The following is an 18,139-nucleotide window of genomic DNA, read 5'->3' as shown; positions in this document are numbered from 1 at the left end:
GCTAGGTCCAGTGGTCCGGGTGAGATCTCGGCTCAGGCCCAAGGCTCTCAGACCTCAAACTTCTGGTCCTGCAAGGGCCCCTGTCCTCTCTTGAGACCACTCCTGGCTCTCTCTGCCGAGAAGGAGCTGCTGGCAGTACGTCCTCTAAGAGTTGAGGTCCATCGTGCAGACCCTGAGAAAACGCCTAGGAAAAGGCTCCACCTTCTTGTTGACGTCAACAGAGGTCAACGCCTTTGGTAGTGCTGGGTGTGTCCCATCGGATGCAACTGCAGAGCCATTAGGTCAACCAGCACATGTGTGCAGCCCCTTCCCTTAGACTCCTCTGGGCCCTCGTGACATAGGCTCAGAAGACTGCCAGCCTCAAGCCTTACCTCTTCCAAGGGACGGCCACAGCGTCTTCCAGGATCTTCTGTCCCATGAATCTCAGTTGCTGTTTGCAACTCAAAGGAGAGAAAAGAGCCTGCCTGCGGGGTCTCTTTGGGCTGGGGCCTTCCCCCGTGGGCTGCTCTCCCTCATTCTCCTTTTCTTCTTGCTTCTCTTCCTCCTCCTCCTCCTCCTCCTCCTCCTCCTCCTCCTCCTCAGAGGTGCTCCCGGATTCCACATTGCCCATCAGCTGGGCCATGGTGAGATGAAAGACACGGCAGCTGAAGCCCTCCAGGACGCCGCCCTTCACGTGCTGCTGGAGGATCTCCAAGGTGGGGAAGACCCGGCAGCAGGCCATGCACCTGAAGCCGGTCTTCATGGTCACCATCCAGTCCGGTGTCTTGGCCCTGGGTCTCTCCTCGACGGCAGGTGACCCTGATGGGCTGCCTGGCTCTGCCCTTTCCTCATACTCTTTCTCCTCCCCAGTGGGCTCACTGTCAGACAGGAGGCTTTCGGTGAACACATCAGAGGGGCACGTGCCTACTGTGCACGCATCCTCAGGAAGGGTCACTTCTTCTATTGTCAGCTGCTTTTCAGGCAACTCCAAGGGTTTCTTTGTCTTCCAGGAGACAGCGACACCCTTGTTCACTTGTACCTGCATGTAGTATATTTTCATGCCCCTTTCCTCTTTGTCTGGGTGCAGATCGTTCTTACAGGGTGAAGAGGGCGAGGAGGAGACACAGTGTGATGGGGGAGCAGTCTCCCCTTCTTCCTGAACCTGGGCTAGGGGTGCTGTAAGCCAGGCAGTGTCTTGAAATCTCCGCATTGCTGAAAAAGGAAATTAAAACCATAATAACATGCATGGGCCGTGCCGGAAGCTGAGGGAGCAGGTGTGGTAGACGAGAGAGGGACATTTGCATGACGTAGCTATGTCGTGAGCTTGGTGTCTTTTGGCCGTAGGATGGAGCGGTGTATCTGGTGTCATCTGTGGGCTTTTCATGTGCGTGGGGGGGATACTGGAGCGGTGTCTGTATACAGGGGTGTGGAGTATGGTGGTGAGGGCTGTGGTATGAGAGGGATGCGGCTGGATGCGTGTACGACGACGAGTGTGATTTTGGGAATATCGGTGGTGCATTCCTTGTGGAATGGGGCTGTGGTGCTTGGGGCTTATGTGTGCTCTCAGAAGGGCTGTGCCTGGAGGGCAGATGTATGTGTGAGCTGTGTGGACCTGAGCTGGATGGTCCTGCTCTCAGGCTGGAGGTGTATGATGCAGAACTCTGTCCTTCTCTGGAAGCAAAGGCAAAGGCAAAGACAATGCCTACATTTTCCTCTGAAGATGCTTCATCTGGTCCCTCTTCCCTCCACCTCAAGCCCAGACCTTTCCGGCCCCTGCTCCTTGACTTCCCCACCATGGTACTACCAGTATTCACACCACCCCCCCAGACTCAGCTGGCATCCACTCCCTCGGAACAGCTCAGCCATCCTGCCCAGGCTCTTCCACAGAGCCCTCATCACCTCTGATGACCCTGGATTTCCTCTCAGCCTCCCTGGGATCTGTGTGCCTCCTGCCTCACAGCCAAGCACCCCCTCACCTGAGGAGCCCCGCGCCCTTACCAGCGTAGCTGAGCTTGAGCGGAGTAGAAGTACAGAAGAAGTATTTAGAGGCAGAGGAGACCTCCCCTGACCCTGGGCTGCAGCCTTGGGCCACCACAGTGGATCCAAGCCGAGGGGGATCCTCTTGTGACTTCGAGATTCCTGAGGGAGGAATGAAAGGCTCAGGGTGGGTTCATCAGTCCTCTGTCCACAAATATTTACTGAGTGTATGACACGTGTCAGGTGCAGTGAATACACACAGTTGAGAGTGTGGTTCCCAGTGGATCCTCCAGGATTTAATTCCAATCAATACTTATTCTCTCACTGTCTAGTTGGTAATGTAGGCCTCGGTGGTGACTGTGAGTGTGTGGGAAGAGTGAGTGATGTGTATCAGTTAAGTCTGTGGTAAGTGTGGGGTTGGCATGGGGAGCACAGTGCAGATGTGTCTATGTGTGTCTGTGGCCTTTGTGTGCATGGTTTCTGTTCACAAGTCAGGAATTCTGGGACATGTAACTTTTCCTCATTACATGGTGTGGCTTGTATTTATGGTGCATGTTCATTCATTCATTCACCAAGATTCAGTAAGCAGCTACTCCTGTGTATCCGGCACTCTTCCATTGTTGTAGTCTTTGGTAACGCTGCACATTCTAGTAGGGGAAGACACACACTAAACAAAACTACAATAAATATGTAATACATCAGCTGGTGGTAAGTATATAAGGGTTGCCAGACTTAGCGAACAAGAATACAAGGCACCCAGTTAAATTTCAGTTTCAGATAAACCCAGAATAATTTTTTAGTGTAAGTATTCCCATGCAGTATTTGGCCTGACTTAGTTTTAGTGTGAGTATGGCCCATACAATATGTGGGACATACTGATACTGAAAAATTACTTGTTGTTTATCTGGAATTCAAATTGAACTGGATAGCCCATATTTTCTCTGGCAACCCTGACATGGGTTAGTGAGACTGTGGTTTACTGTGGTTTGTACAAAGCGGGTCTGGCATTACTCAAGAATGTGTTACAAGTGTGGTGTGTATGACACGTGACTGGTTCTTACAGAGGTATTTAGCGATTGCTGAAGTTAGCTGTGTTTGTGCGAGAGTTGAGGAGATACATATATATATATAGTGTGTGTGTGTGTGTGTGTCCTATATATAGTGTGTGTGTGTCTATATACATATCTCATCTCCAGCGTTTGGTGTTGGAGGAGAGGATTGTGATACAGGTGGGTTGTATGAGAACGTAGTACAGGAGGGATCCGTGTATATACCTCCATGTGCTGTGTGTGGTTTACTAAGGAAGTTATATGTGGGGTGTGTGATATTTTTGCTGTATCAGAGTGTACATGGGTGTATGAGTTACTGTCTCATAAAACACCCCTAACAAGAAATCTGTATACACTCTTATGTACACCGAGTGTCAGCCAGGTCCAGGCAGGGTGACAAGAACTTTACCACGCAGACTTTATATCTGGTAAGCACTCTACCCCCATTCATCCCGCACTTCTCTGCACTACCACACACACACACACACACACACACACACACACTCACACACCCACACACACACAGGAACATAGAGCAAAATATTCTGAATGGTCAGGGGCAGTCATTGCCTTCCCCAGCCTGTCCCAGCCACTGCCTGGAAATCTGCCTGCTGTCTAGAGCTCCATTCCCAGGGCCCATCCTACAGTCTCCAGGGCCCTGGGCCTGGTAGGAGCTACTGGGCTCTAATCTGGGGCAGAGGCCTCTAGCTGGAGCTCTGGGGTGACCACCCCTCTCCCAGGGCAAGCTACTCGCCTACATTTAATGCACGCAGACACCACGTGGCCCGTGGCTCTCAGATCTCCCCCCAGGACCCTGAGGCCATTTCTCACCCCCGCCCACGCGGTCTCAGTCTCTGGAAAACCCTTCCCTTCCCTTGATCTCCTTTGGGAAATTCTTCCTGTTGAAGGAATAAAACCTCCTTGCTTTCAATATGACACCATCCCTAGACAAACAATCTTCTTTCAAAGTGCATTCCACTTGTCAAGATATTTTTCAACAGGGCCTTCAACTCATGGGGCTTCTCTTTCCACTTTGGTAAAAGAGGCCAAGCAACTCATGGGTCTCTCTCAGCATCCTTGCATCCTTCACATCCCCCACCTCATGACCCCAGGGAAAGATCCAAGAGCATAAGAGAGAAATCGGGGACTGAGAAAAGCTGCACCTCTAGGTCTGTGCAAGCAGGATGCAGCCTGCTGTGAGTCCGACAAAGCTCCAGGCCCGGCTGCCCCAGGAGAGAGTCCTCAGACCAGCGGAGCTGACCTCCCATCTCCCAGGGGGCATCTGGCCGTTCTGTGCCGTCTCACACCACAGGGACCCTCCGGATGGACACGGCAGCATCAGTGAGACCAGGTCTCTCGCTCCCTGCTTCACAGGTGACACGTTCTCAGTCCCCCGCTTCCTAGAGAAGGTTCAGTTTGGCAGAAACCCATGTGCCCCAGACAAGTTGCCCCCCACATACCTCCTCCGTTCTCGGCAGTTTCCTGGGACTCTTCATTTTCCAGATGTTTCCTCTTTTGTCGCCGTTCCATCGTACCAACTAGAAGTCTCCCTTAGAAGATGCCTCAAGAGATGTCCAACTCCTCCTCTTCCCTACAGGTTGGCCCTTGTTGGCTCTTGGGCAATCCGTTGAAATGATTCAATACAAACAAAAATAGTCAAGTCTCCTAAATGGCTGAAAAACTTGTGCCACTTAGTGAACCAGCAGTACTGCCTAGTGCTCACCAGGGCTGTTATGTTTGCAAGGCTGCCAGGCGCACAGCGGAATTCTGTGACCTCAGTGCTGACATCAGAGCATTCGGTGGACCTAGGTTGAGCACAGTGTCTGCAATAGCACAGGCCCCATTTTCAAGAACAATTCCTTTTTCCCAGCCGAAGCTTTCCCGTGAAAGGGAAAGGTTCATACCATATCTATTATAAATTGTATCATACCATGTCTGTTATAAAATTCACATTTTGATTGGAGATCTTTGAATGTCTTTTCTAGAGAGATTTAATATGAATATTTTAAATGGTCTCCAGTTTCCCTGTGGATTATTGACATTTTAAACTCTGCACTTCAATTTTCCCTCAATACGTGTAATTTTGTCACGGCTATTTCTGTACTTAAAGATGAGGAACTATATAATTGATTTCTTCATTTTTTCCCCATCTCTTGCCAAGGTACTGCATTTGATTGTGTCTTGCGAATGAGTGAAAAATGCTAGTCCTTGAGTCAGGACATTGGGCCCTTTACCAAGTAACTCAACCTATCTGGGCTTCAGCTTCTGTATGTGCGATCAAGAGGCTTGGACTAGCTGACTTTTCAAATGCTGTGTTTCTTTGATTCACTCTCACTTACTGATCTGCTCCTTAAGAAGAGGGTCTGTTCTCATAAAGTAACAACAGTCTTTTCCTAACCTTGGGTTGGGCGGAGTTTAACTGTTCGTACTCAGTTTGTTAGTTATATTGCCTTCTACGTATGCTTAGCTCTAAATAATTTATATGGCTCTTGTGACTATGTTTAGATCTTCTTTTTTTCTTATTTTCTTTTACAGTTTCTAATTTGTTATCGCCAGTGTAGAGGAGCCTGACTGATTTTTAAAATGTATTGATCTTGTATGTGTGTGCCTTGTTGAACCGTCTTATTAGTTCCTGCTAGTTTATCTGTGGGTTCTTTTGGGTCTCCTAGATAAATGAGCATATTAAATGTAAATAATGTGTTCTTTGGATAAAGTTTATTTTCTTGCATCTATATATATAGAAGCAATATGTTGAATTGATTTAAATATTTAAATACTTACATACCTGTTATCACAATCTAACGTTCTTTATCTTATTTTCTTTCAATCAATATTATGTTTTCAAGACTTATCCACGTGAATCCATATAGATCTAGGTCTTTGATTTTTGACTGCTTGATATTATTTCATCACATACATATAGAATGTCAGAAAAACAACAAGTATATTTGGAAGATAAGTATGCCCCAAATAGTTCATAGGATCTACTTATACTAAAAGTGATGACTTATTATTCATGTGGAGTTCAAGTTTAACTGGGTATCCTGTACTTTTAGTTACTAAATCTGACAGCCCTACTGATGAGCCACAATGGAGGCAGTTGAGGAGCGGTACGTGCTGGCTCTCGCACAGTCAGAAATGGCTCCAGCAGACCCAGGTACAGTATGAACTGCTCTTTGGATGTAGCTCAGAAGCCATGGCCAGCCCTTGACTGCAAGTACTGCCTCGGGTTTCCCTGAGTTGGGGTAAACCTTCCTCTTAATGGCCTTTGGGTAAGTCTGGAAGACCATATCCAAGGGGAGCCCCAAAGTCAGTTTCATCCTCACAACCATGTTTCCAATTCCTGGAATTGGCTGCATGTGACTCACAAGAGCTGAGGAGGTTTGTGGAAATTGGGAGTGTCATAGCTTGAACCCTCTGTAGGTAAAGTTTTGCTGTTGTGAGAGTTTGAACAGGAGCAATGTGAAAGACTCCAGGTCCCCAGGTAGATAGAAATAATCCTGTTCTACCTGTGTGTATGTGACAAGTCTCTAATAGTTCAGAGAGCAAGTATCTGGTCTTAGAAAGACTGATCCAAGCTTGGATGTTTCTGGTGACAAGGCAAGGTCCTGAGTTTCAAGTTCACCTTTTATGGCTGAGGAGACAATAAGGTGGTCAGAAGGGAAATCATGGAGGAGACCTTGGCTTCATCCATTGTGCAGGCTTGTATATGTGGTTCTATGTAGATTGTGTTTCAAAGGTGGAGCTTGTTTACAACTATGAACATTCTCCGATGTGCTTTTTGGACCTTCATTCCCAGAGCGAGAGCAGTGCCGAGGCTCTAGAAATGCCCTGGATATTCTGAGCTGTCAGTGGCATTTCCCAGGTACTGTTGCCTTGGTGCCGCTCCTTGAAATGTCCAGAGGGATTATCATCTGTCTTGTGGCGGGTCCTAGCATTGTGAAAGGAAGCTGCTGCACCGGGCTCAGAGGATTTCGGATGTGGTGGGAGGAGGAGTAGTACTACGACTCTAAATTGTATCACAGCATATCTATTCCATCTTGAGAGTGGGGTTGGGGGGTTATGAAGGGGGGCTTTTATTGTACTTTTATACATTGTACCCTTGAAACTAATTCAATTTTTTAAAATTAATTAATTTATTTTGGGCTGCATTGGGTCTTTGTTGCTGCTAGCGGGCGTTCTCTAGCTGCAGTGAGCGGGGGCTACTCTTGGCTGTGGTGCACGGGCTTCTCATTGCAGTGGCTTCTCTTGTTGCGGAGCATGGGCTCTAGGCACGCAGGCTTCCGTAGTTGTGGCACGTGGGCTCGGTAGATGTGGCACACGGGCTCTAGAGCGCAGGCTCAGTAGTTGTGGCGCGCGGGCTGAGTTACTCCGTGGCACGTGGGATCTTCCCAGACCAGGGCTCGAACCCATGTCCCCTGCATTCGCAGGCATATTCTTAACCACTGCTCCACCAGGGAAGCCCAATAGTTCAGTTTTTTATAAAGAGAAGATTCCTAATATTATTCCAAAATTTTAAAAATATGTAGTTGGATAACACTATGAAACATTAACTGATATATTCTTTTATTATTTCTCTTTGCTCCCTGGATCTTTTTCCCCATTCAGTCAGCTAGGCACTGTGAGTTCACTGCATTAGGAAGGTAAAGACTCAGCAGAAATGAGGGAGAAAAAAAGAAAATTCTCAGCTTTGGAATGTTCACAACGGAGGCCACAGTAGAACAGGTGAGAATTCTGTGAACAAAAAATAAATGTCGTCTCAAATGCAAAAAAGTATTCTCTGCACTGGGAGGCAGGAGAGGGAGGGAGGGAAGGACTGAAGGAGAGAGATCAGTGTGGCCAGGGACATGGAGACTGTGCTTGAGGACGATATGCCCAAGAAGAGAATCAGAATCTGCAGAAGATTCAGCCTGCACGTGATCATTGCCTCCAGCCAGCCCCCTCATCTCAGATGTTGGGAAATTCAGAGAGAGAGTGGGAGTACGTCAGGAGGGCCAAGCGCATAGTCTGTGTGGCAGGGGTTGTGGCCATTCCCTATTTGTGAGGAGTCCCCAGCAATTTGCAGGCCTCTTCTGGAAAATGCTGGCGGACGTCTCTAGTGCTTATGTGAAAGCTTGTTCACAAACCTTGAAAGATACAGATGTAGATGACAGGTAGATGCATAGATAGAAAAATGTAATTAAATAAAAGCTCCAGGAAAGGTTTGGAAAATGCCCTTTATTGCATAGGACGCTTCTATTGTCATATGATGTTAGACTGAGGGCCGGTCCCTTCATCCTCCTTCAGACCACGGCATTCTGTCTGCTACTCTCCCGAGGGTCCTTTCTTCTCCCTGGAAGGGATAAAGCAAATGAGGTGGAACAGGAAGAGACAAGCAGCACTCCAAGCTCTGCTGGTCAGGGTTACCCTCCAGCATTGCCTTAAAGCTCAGAGCCACACACACCACAGGGAGCTTGGCTCCAGATCAACGACCACGCAACGGAGGTTCTGGAACATTTCCATATCTCGGGGGACCTCATTTCCACGTGACTCTCTTTCATATTCCCCTTTGTCACAGAAGGCTAGGTCCAGTGGTCCGGGTGAGATCTCGGCTCAGGCCCAAGGCTCTCAGACCTCAAACTTCTGGTCCTGCAAGGGCCCCTGTCCTCTCTTGAGACCACTCCTGGCTCTCTCTGCCGAGAAGGAGCTGCTGGCAGTACGTCCTCTAAGAGTTGAGGTCCATCGTGCAGACCCTGAGAAAACGCCTAGGAAAAGGCTCCACCTTCTTGTTGACGTCAACAGAGGTCAACGCCTTTGGTAGTGCTGGGTGTGTCCCATCGGATGCAACTGCAGAGCCATTAGGTCAACCAGCACATGTGTGCAGCCCCTTCCCTTAGACTCCTCTGGGCCCTCGTGACATAGGCTCAGAAGACTGCCAGCCTCAAGCCTTACCTCTTCCAAGGGACGGCCACAGCGTCTTCCAGGATCTTCTGTCCCATGAATCTCAGTTGCTGTTTGCAACTCAAAGGAGAGAAAAGAGCCTGCCTGCGGGGTCTCTTTGGGCTGGGGCCTTCCCCCGTGGGCTGCTCTCCCTCATTCTCCTTTTCTTCTTGCTTCTCTTCCTCCTCCTCCTCCTCCTCCTCCTCCTCCTCCTCCTCCTCCTCCTCAGAGGTGCTCCCGGATTCCACATTGCCCATCAGCTGGGCCATGGTGAGATGAAAGACACGGCAGCTGAAGCCCTCCAGGACGCCGCCCTTCACGTGCTGCTGGAGGATCTCCAAGGTGGGGAAGACCCGGCAGCAGGCCATGCACCTGAAGCCGGTCTTCATGGTCACCATCCAGTCCGGTGTCTTGGCCCTGGGTCTCTCCTCGACGGCAGGTGACCCTGATGGGCTGCCTGGCTCTGCCCTTTCCTCATACTCTTTCTCCTCCCCAGTGGGCTCACTGTCAGACAGGAGGCTTTCGGTGAACACATCAGAGGGGCACGTGCCTACTGTGCACGCATCCTCAGGAAGGGTCACTTCTTCTATCGTCAGCTGCTTTTCAGGCAACTCCAAGGGTTTCTTTGTCTTCCAGGAGACAGCGACACCCTTGTTCACTTGTACCTGCATGTAGTATATTTTCATGCCCCTTTCCTCTTTGTCTGGGTGCAGATCGTTCTTACAGGGTGAAGAGGGCGAGGAGGAGACACAGTGTGATGGGGGAGCAGTCTCCCCTTCTTCCTGAACCTGGGCTAGGGGTGCTGTAAGCCAGGCAGTGTCTCGAAATCTCCGCATTGCTGAAAAAGGAAATTAAAACCATAATAACATGCATGGGCCGTGCCGGAAGCTGAGGGAGCAGGTGTGGTAGACGAGAGAGGGACATTTGCATGACGTAGCTATGTCGTGAGCTTGGTGTCTTTTGGCCGTAGGATGGAGCGGTGTATCTGGTGTCATCTGTGGGCTTTTCATGTGCGTGGGGGGGATACTGGAGCGGTGTCTGTATACAGGGGTGTGGAGTATGGTGGTGAGAGCTGTGGTATGTGAGGGATGCGGCTGGATGCGTGTATGACAAGGAGTGTGATTTTGGGAATATCGGTGGTGCATTCCTTGTGGAATGGGGCTGTGGTGCTTGGGGCTTCTGTGTGCTCTCAGAAGGGCTGTGCCTGGAGGGCGGATGTATGTGTGAGCTGTGTGGACCTGAGCTGGATGGTCCTGCTCTCAGGCTGGAGGTGTATGATGCAGAACTCTGTCCTTCTCTGGAAGCAAAGGCAAAGGCAAAGACAATGCCTACATTTTCCTCTGAAGATGCTTCATCTGGTCCCTCTTCCCTCCACCTCAAGCCCAGACCTTTCCGGCCCCTGCTCTTTGACTTCCCCACCATGGTACTACCAGGATTCACACCGCCCCCCCAGACTCAGCTGGCATCCACTCCCTCGGAACAGCTCAGCCATCCTGCCCAGGCTCTTCCACAGAGCCCTCATCACCTCTGATGACCCTGGATTTCCTCTCAGCCTCCCTGGGATCTGTGTGCCTCCTGCCTCACAGCCAAGCACCCCCTCACCTGAGGAGCCCCGCGCCCTTACCAGCGTAGCTGAGCTTGAGCGGAGTAGAAGTACAGAAGAAGTATTTAGAGGCAGAGGAGACCTCCCCTGACCCTGGGCTGCAGCCTTGGGCCACCACAGTGGATCCAAGCCGAGGGGGATCCTCTTGTGACTTCGAGATTCCTGAGGGAGGAATGAAAGGCTCAGGGTGGGTTCATCAGTCCTCTGTCCACAAATATTTACTGAGTGTGTGACACGTGTCAGGTGCAGTGAATACACACAGTTGAGAGTGTGGTTCCCAGTGGATCCTCCAGGATTTAATTCCAATCAATACTTATTCTCTCACTGTCTAGTTGGTAATGTAGGCCTCGGTGGTGACTGTGAGTGTGTGGGAAGAGTGAGTGATGTGTATCAGTTAAGTCTGTGGTAAGTGTGGGGTTGGCATGGGGAGCACAGTGCAGATGTGTCTATGTGTGTCTGTGGCCTTTGTGTGCATGGTTTCTGTTCACAAGTCAGGAATTCTGGGACATGTAACTTTTCCTCATTACATGGTGTGGCTTGTATTTATGGTGCATGTTCATTCATTCATTCACCAAGATTCAGTAAGCAGCTACTCCTGTGTATCCGGCACTCTTCCATTGTTGTAGTCTTTGGTAACGCTGCACATTCTAGTAGGGGAAGACACACACTAAACAAAACTACAATAAATATGTAATACATCAGCTGGTGGTAAGTATATAAGGGTTGCCAGACTTAGCGAACAAGAATACAAGGCACCCAGTTAAATTTCAGTTTCAGATAAACCCAGAATAATTTTTTAGTGTAAGTATTCCCATGCAGTATTTGGCCTGACTTAGTTTTAGTGTGAGTATGGCCCATACAATATGTGGGACATACTGATACTGAAAAATTACTTGTTGTTTATCTGGAATTCAAATTGAACTGGATAGCCCATATTTTCTCTGGCAACCCTGACATGGGTTAGTGAGACTGTGGTTTACTGTGGTTTTGTACAAAGCGGGTCTGGCATTACTCAAGAATGTGTTACAAGTGTGGTGTGTATGACACGTGACTGGTTCTTACAGAGGTATTTAGCGATTGCTGAAGTTAGCTGTGTTTGTGCGAGAGTTGAGGAGATACATATATATATATAGTGTGTGTGTGTGTGTGTGTCCTATATATAGTGTGTGTGTGTCTATATACATATCTCATCTCCAGCGTTTGGTGTTGGAGGAGAGGATTGTGATACAGGTGGGTTGTATGAGAACGTAGTACAGGAGGGATCCGTGTATATACCTCCATGTGCTGTGTGTGGTTTACTAAGGAAGTTATATGTGGGGTGTGTGATATTTTTGCTGTATCAGAGTGTACATGGGTGTATGAGTTACTGTCTCATAAAACACCCCTAACAAGAAATCTGTATACACTCTTACGTACACCGAGTGTCAGCCAGGTCCAGGCAGGGTGACAAGAACTTTACCACGCAGACTTTATATCTGGTAAGCACTCTACCCCCATTCATCCCGCACTTCTCTGCACTACCACACACACACACACACACACACACACACACACACACACACACAGGAACATAGAGCAAAATATTCTGAATGGTCAGGGGCAGTCATTGCCTTCCCCAGCCTGTCCCAGCCACTGCCTGGAAATCTGCCTGCTGTCTAGACCTCCATTCCCAGGGCCCATCCTACAGTCTCCAGGGCCCTGGGCCTGGTAGGAGCTACTGGGCTCTAATCTGGGGCAGAGGCCTCTAGCTGGAGCTCTGGGGTGACCACCCCTCTCCCAGGGCAAGCTACTCGCCTACATTTAATGCACGCAGACACCACGTGGCCCGTGGCTCTCAGATCTCCCCCCAGGACCCTGAGGCCATTTCTCACCCCCGCCCACGCGGTCTCAGTCTATGGAAAACCCTTCCCTTCCCTTGATCTCCTTTGGGAAATTCTTCCTGTTGAAGGAATAAAACCTCCTTGCTTTCAATATGACACCATCCCTAGACAAACAATCTTCTTTCAAAGTGCATTCCACTTGTCGAGATATTTTTCAACAGGGCCTTCAACTCATGGGGCTTCTCTTTCCACTTTGGTAAAAGAGGCCAAGCAACTCATGGGTCTCTCTCAGCATCCTTGCATCCTTCACATCCCCCACCTCATGACCCCAGGGAAAGATCCAAGAGCATAAGAGAGAAATCGGGGACTGAGAAAAGCTGCACCTCTAGGTCTGTGCAAGCAGGATGCAGCCTGCTGTGAGTCCGACAAAGCTCCAGGCCCGGCTGCCCCAGGAGAGAGTCCTCAGACCAGCGGAGCTGACATCCCATCTCCCAGGGGGCATCTGGCCGTTCTGTGCCGTCTCACACCACAGGGACCCTCCGGATGGACACGGCAGCATCAGTGAGACCAGGTCTCTCGCTCCCTGCTTCACAGGTGACACGTTCTCAGTCCCCCGCTTCCTAGAGAAGGTTCAGTTTGGCAGAAACCCATGTGCCCCAGACAAGTTGCCCCCCACACACCTCCTCCGTTCTCGGCAGTTTCCTGGGACTCTTCATTTTCCAGATGTTTCCTCTTTTGTCGCCGTTTCATGGTACCAACTAGAAGTCTCCCTTAGAAGATGCCTCAAGAGATGTCCAACTCCTCCTCTTCCCTACAGGTTGGCCCTTGTTGGCTCTTGGGCAATCCGTTGAAATGATTCAATACAAACAAAAATAGTCAAGTCTCCTAAATGGCTGAAAAACTTGTGCCACTTAGTGAACCAGCAGTACTGCCTAGTGCTCACCAGGGCTGTTATGTTTGCAAGGTTGCCAGGCGCACAGCGGAATTCTGTGACCTCAGTGCTGACATCAGAGCATTCGGTGGACCTGGGTTGAGCACAGTGTCTGCAATAGCACAGGCCCCATTTTCAAGAACAATTCCTTTTTCCCAGCCGAACCTTTCCCGTGAAAGGGAAAGGTTCATACCATATCTATTATAAATTGTATCATACCATGTCTGTTATAAAATTCACATTTTGATTGGAGATCTTTGAATGTCTTTTCTAGAGAGATTTAATATGAATATTTTAAATGGTCTCCAGTTTCCCTGTGGATTATTGACATTTTAAACTCTGCACTTCAATTTTCCCTCAATACGTGTAATTTTGTCACGGCTATTTCTGTACTTAAAGATGAGGAACTATATAATTGATTTCTTCATTTTTTCCCCATCTCTTGCCAAGGTACTGCATTTGATTGTGTCTTGCGAATGAGTGAAAAATGCTAGTCCTTGAGTCAGGACATTGGGCCCTTTACCAAGTAACTCAACCTATCTGGGCTTCAGCTTCTGTATGTGCGATCAAGAGGCTTGGACTAGCTGACTTTTCAAATGCTGTGTTTCTTTGATTCACTCTCGCTTACTGATCTGCTCCTTAAGAAGAGGGTCTGTTCTCATAAAGTAACAACAGTCTTTTCCTAACCTTGGGTTGGGCGGAGTTTAACTGTTCGTACTCAGTTTGTTAGTTATATTGCCTTCTACGTATGCTTAGCTCTAAATAATTTATATGGCTCTTGTGACTATGTTTAGATCTTCTTTTTTTCTTATTTTCTTTTACAGTTTCTAATTTGTTATCGCCAGTGTAGAGGAGCCTGACTGATTTTTAAAATGTATTGATCTTGTATGTGTGTGCCTTGTTGAACCGTCTTATTAGTTCCTGCTAGTTTATCTGTGGGTTCTTTTGGGTCTCCTAGATAAATGAGCATATAATGAGCAAATAATGTGTTCTTTGGATAAAGTTTATTTTCTTGCATCTATATATATAGAAGCAATATGTTGAATTGATTTAAATATTTAAATACTTACATACCTGTTATCACAATCTAACGTTCTTTATCTTATTTTCTTTCAATCAATATTATGTTTTCAAGACTTATCCACGTGAATCCATATAGATCTAGGTCTTTGATTTTTGACTGCTTGATATTATTTCATCACATGCATATAGCATCATTTATTTTCCATTCAAGCATTATTGGACAATTGGATTGTTTCCCTCCCTTCTCTAGAACAAACAGCATTTCCTAGAATATCCCTGAAGATGTCTGACAGTCGAGAAGGGCCAGGCTGCCCGAAGGATTGCTACTTGCTTTTAGCCACCTTCCAACAGGCCGTCTTCAGCCAGCAATTTGAAGCACAGCTGAAATGAAAACTGCCCCAAATGTGAAGATCTTAGGAGCTTCCTATAAGGTGGGAGGTTAATGATAGGCATCCTGCTGGGATCCCAGGGGAGTCTGAGCTGGCCTGAAGCTCATCTTCCTCCTCCACCTCTCAAGAGAAATGTGGAGGAAAGAAGACTTCAAAAACTGTGAGTAGGGCCTCCCTGGTGGCGCAATGGTTGAGAGTCCGCCTGCCGATGCAGGGGATACGGGTTCGTGCCCCGGTCTGGGAGGATCCCATATGCCGCGGAGCGGCTGGGCCCGTGAGCCATGACCGCTGGGCCTGCGCATCCGGAGCCTGTGCTCCGCAACGGGAGAGGCCACAGCAGTGAGAGGCCCGCATACCGCAAAAAGAAAAAAAAAAAAAAAAAAACTGTGAGCAGGCAGAGGGAGAGAGATTGGGGGCCGAAGCTGTAACTGAGGTCTTGGAGTGGGCTGTGAGCACGCAGAGCCTCTAGAGAGCCAGGCTCTGCCTTCTGAGAACTTCTCCCCTAAGGCTGCTCATAATTCACGTGATACCAGCCATATAGAGCCGACTTGGCCCACACTGTCACAGAAAGCCTTATCAGAATCTCTTCTTCTTCATACACTCTTGTGTCTGTTACTTGGTTATTGCCTTTGGTACTCCACTGATGTGAACCACAGTCGCCAGGGGATGGAGGACACTAGTGACCCATCTTGCTCTGTGGCCTCAGTCCACAGCTTGAGGGTAAGGGAAGAGGCCAAATGAAGGTCAAGAAGGAAAGATGGAGTTTGAAGAGAAGACCTGAGTTAAGGGTGTCTTCTCAAGTCTTGACGACTGAAATGTAGCTCCAGTACCTGAAGTCCTGCTTGTTCTCAAGGCTGACCACGGGGCTGGGTGCACTCAGTGAAGGAACCGTATACACTTAGTATTTCCTTGCTTGCTCACACTTGCCCTCCTCTGATACACCCTCTGCAAGACTGATCTTCCCCTGAAACAACTTTCCACCTGCTACTGTCATCTCATGAACATCTGCTTCCCCTTCCTAGTGCCCCCCTAGAATGCCAGTGCAGCCAATTCATAATTTGATAATCATGCTGCTTACCATAGTCTCAGCAACTTCTGATACATTTTATTCACTTTATTCCATAGTCTTCACCCATCAATAATCTTCCTTAACTTCCTAGCTGCAGGTTAACCCATTCGGAATCATTTCTTTTTCTTTCTCTTCTTTGGCAAATCCTTTCTATCTTTTAAGGTCTTTTTCTTGTCTCTCTACCATCCTGCCTTCCCGAACTTCTTTGTTTTCCGTTTAAGTAACCTTTCAATCTCCTTCCCCAATTTCCTCCTAAACATTGAGAGTTTATTCCTCACACGTTAGACAGCGGTTTATGAATGGCCAGGCATAATGGACTCAGAATGAGTTGGCACCCCCGAGGTACCTGTCTTGCTGGGGAGCCACAGGTGAAGGGCTGGCTGCTGGACACATGTTTGCATGGAGTCAGGCTGAGTGGCCTCAGGGTGTTTGCTCTGCACTAGTGTGTGTTTCTCCCTAGTTGGTTTCCTTGTCCAGCCACCTGTGACCTCCCTCCATCCAGCCCAGGGAATCCTTCTCATCACAGGGGTAGGATGTTTATCTCTTTTTCCATCACATCCTTTCCCCAAAGTTTGGTTGTGAGTTGTTCCCATTCCAAAGACCTTTCCTCTTTGAAGAGAAAAGAGAAAATCTTGTCTCTCCTTTCCTCTCACTTCACTTCTGCTCTATTATCTCCTCCGTCCAGAATGGCCCACTCACTCAGATGGGTGTAGATCCAAAGATGGCAAGAACTGCCAGCAATTCTGAGATAATAATACGGATGGATCAGGAGAACTTGAAAACCTTTATCCCGCCACATTAAAATAGATTGCACTTCCAGTGTATTCAGAGTCTCAGTGTAGAAACACAAATGATAGAGAAATTGAAATACACTCAAGTTTTTCTTTCCTCCTTTCCTGATTTATCCTAATCCTCAATGCTAACATGATGAACTATTTGTCAGGTAAAGTTTCAGACATTTTCTACCCATGCACACTTTTCTTTTTTTCACATAAGAGTGTGAACTAGGTCACTTTCAACATGCTGTGATTCTGTGATTCACTGTCTCCCACCGAGTCATCCACTGGTAAAGTCATCTGTTTCACGGAGGAATAGTTCCAATAGCTAATAGCCAACGTCTGTGGAGTGCTTACTCTGTGTCGGTTTCTTGTAACTACTTTACAGATCATTTGTACAACGTACCCATGGACCAGGTACAATTATGACCCCCAAGTGACAGATAAGTGCAGGTAAGTACAAATAAATACAGAGGCCAAGTGACTTGCCCAAGACACTGGAGCAAATCAAAATCCATGCCTCTGTAATCATTTTGCTCTATTGCCTCTGTCTGGGAGGCTTGATGATTTGGCAACTAAAACCTTAAATATCATGTTCCATTTTTATATCTGTGACACAAGCGTGGGGCTGTGATATGGGGTAACTAACCTGACTACTTTTGAAAACCCTTATGCACCTGGATGAAAGTAAGCCAGGGACTGCAAGCTATAGATTTAAGGTTTCCTACCAACTTTGAAAAATAGCTTCTTGAATGCAATTTATGTAATGTCAAGTCTAGGATGTAGTCCAAATAGTAACAGAAAAATGGAGATATGTAGAAAAATACTTAAAGTTGACAAGTATTGGGAGTGTAGTATTTTGGGGGCCAGCGTGTAGACCACAGGAAAACTTGCTGTTTCCATCCCAAAGGGAAGAGCCCTACGTTGCAACTGCCAAGGTCCCTGGGGCAGCAAGTGTGCTCACTGCTTAGTAAAGAAGCATCCTCAGTTTGATAGAATCATATGGGAGCCTTACATTTGGTTAGCAGTTCTACATTCTTGATGTAATAATATTTTCAGGGTGTGGGAGGGTATCAAGCTCTGAAAATACCCTTGGAGAGATTTGCTTATTAAGTTTGGCTTTTTCAATCTCCCTACTACTTCTTTACTAAACACCAGGCGGTTTCCTTCACTTTTCAGAACCATGTTGTTTTTCCCTTGTCGAATGAACTTTGAAATACTTTTGGATGAGCTATTAAGTTTGGGAAAAAATAAACATCTCTTTAAAATAAGGAAGATAATAACAATGACAAGTAGAAAAAGCTCTAAAACAGAGAATATCCTCCATTCTAGCCAATGACTGGGAGTGGAAGGTTCGTGCTCGCTGTCCAGGACGTAGAAATAAAAGCTGAGGAGGCGCTGAGGCATCTCCTGGATCTCTATGAGCCTCCATCATTTCTGAAGGGTAGGGTTGACAGATAAAATATAGGCTGTTTAGTTAAATATGAATGTCAGAAAAACAACAAGTATATTTGGAAGATAAGTATGCCCCAAATAGTTCATAGGATCTACTTATACTAAAAGTGATGACTTATTATTCATGTGGAGTTCAAGTTTAACTGGGT

The 18,139-nt window shown here is 47.6% G+C and overlaps 2 protein-coding genes across 2 annotated transcripts; both read right to left on the bottom strand.

Moving 5' to 3' along the window:
• Positions 1–496: 496 nt before the first annotated feature.
• On the bottom strand, positions 497–4,535 carry LOC132501268 (protein FAM170A-like; the record flags this gene model as incomplete). Its single annotated transcript, XM_060116854.1, has 3 exons — positions 4,466–4,535; positions 1,978–2,118; positions 497–1,191 (listed from the first exon to the last, which is right to left on the bottom strand). Coding segments are annotated over exons 1-3 (906 nt in total), but the record flags the coding sequence as incomplete, so codon positions are not given.
• A 4,526-nt stretch (positions 4,536–9,061) lies between these two features.
• LOC132501166 (protein FAM170A-like) lies at positions 9,062–13,097 on the bottom strand (the record flags this gene model as incomplete). Its single annotated transcript, XM_060116602.1, has 3 exons — positions 13,028–13,097; positions 10,549–10,689; positions 9,062–9,762 (listed from the first exon to the last, which is right to left on the bottom strand). Coding segments are annotated over exons 1-3 (912 nt in total), but the record flags the coding sequence as incomplete, so codon positions are not given.
• Positions 13,098–18,139: the final 5,042 nt, after the last annotated feature.

The sequence above is a fragment of the Mesoplodon densirostris genome, chromosome 14 (assembly GCF_025265405.1).
Source record: "Mesoplodon densirostris isolate mMesDen1 chromosome 14, mMesDen1 primary haplotype, whole genome shotgun sequence".
NCBI classification, from domain to species: domain Eukaryota; kingdom Metazoa; phylum Chordata; class Mammalia; order Artiodactyla; family Ziphiidae; genus Mesoplodon; species Mesoplodon densirostris.
This window is presented reverse-complemented; position numbering and strand designations above follow the sequence as displayed.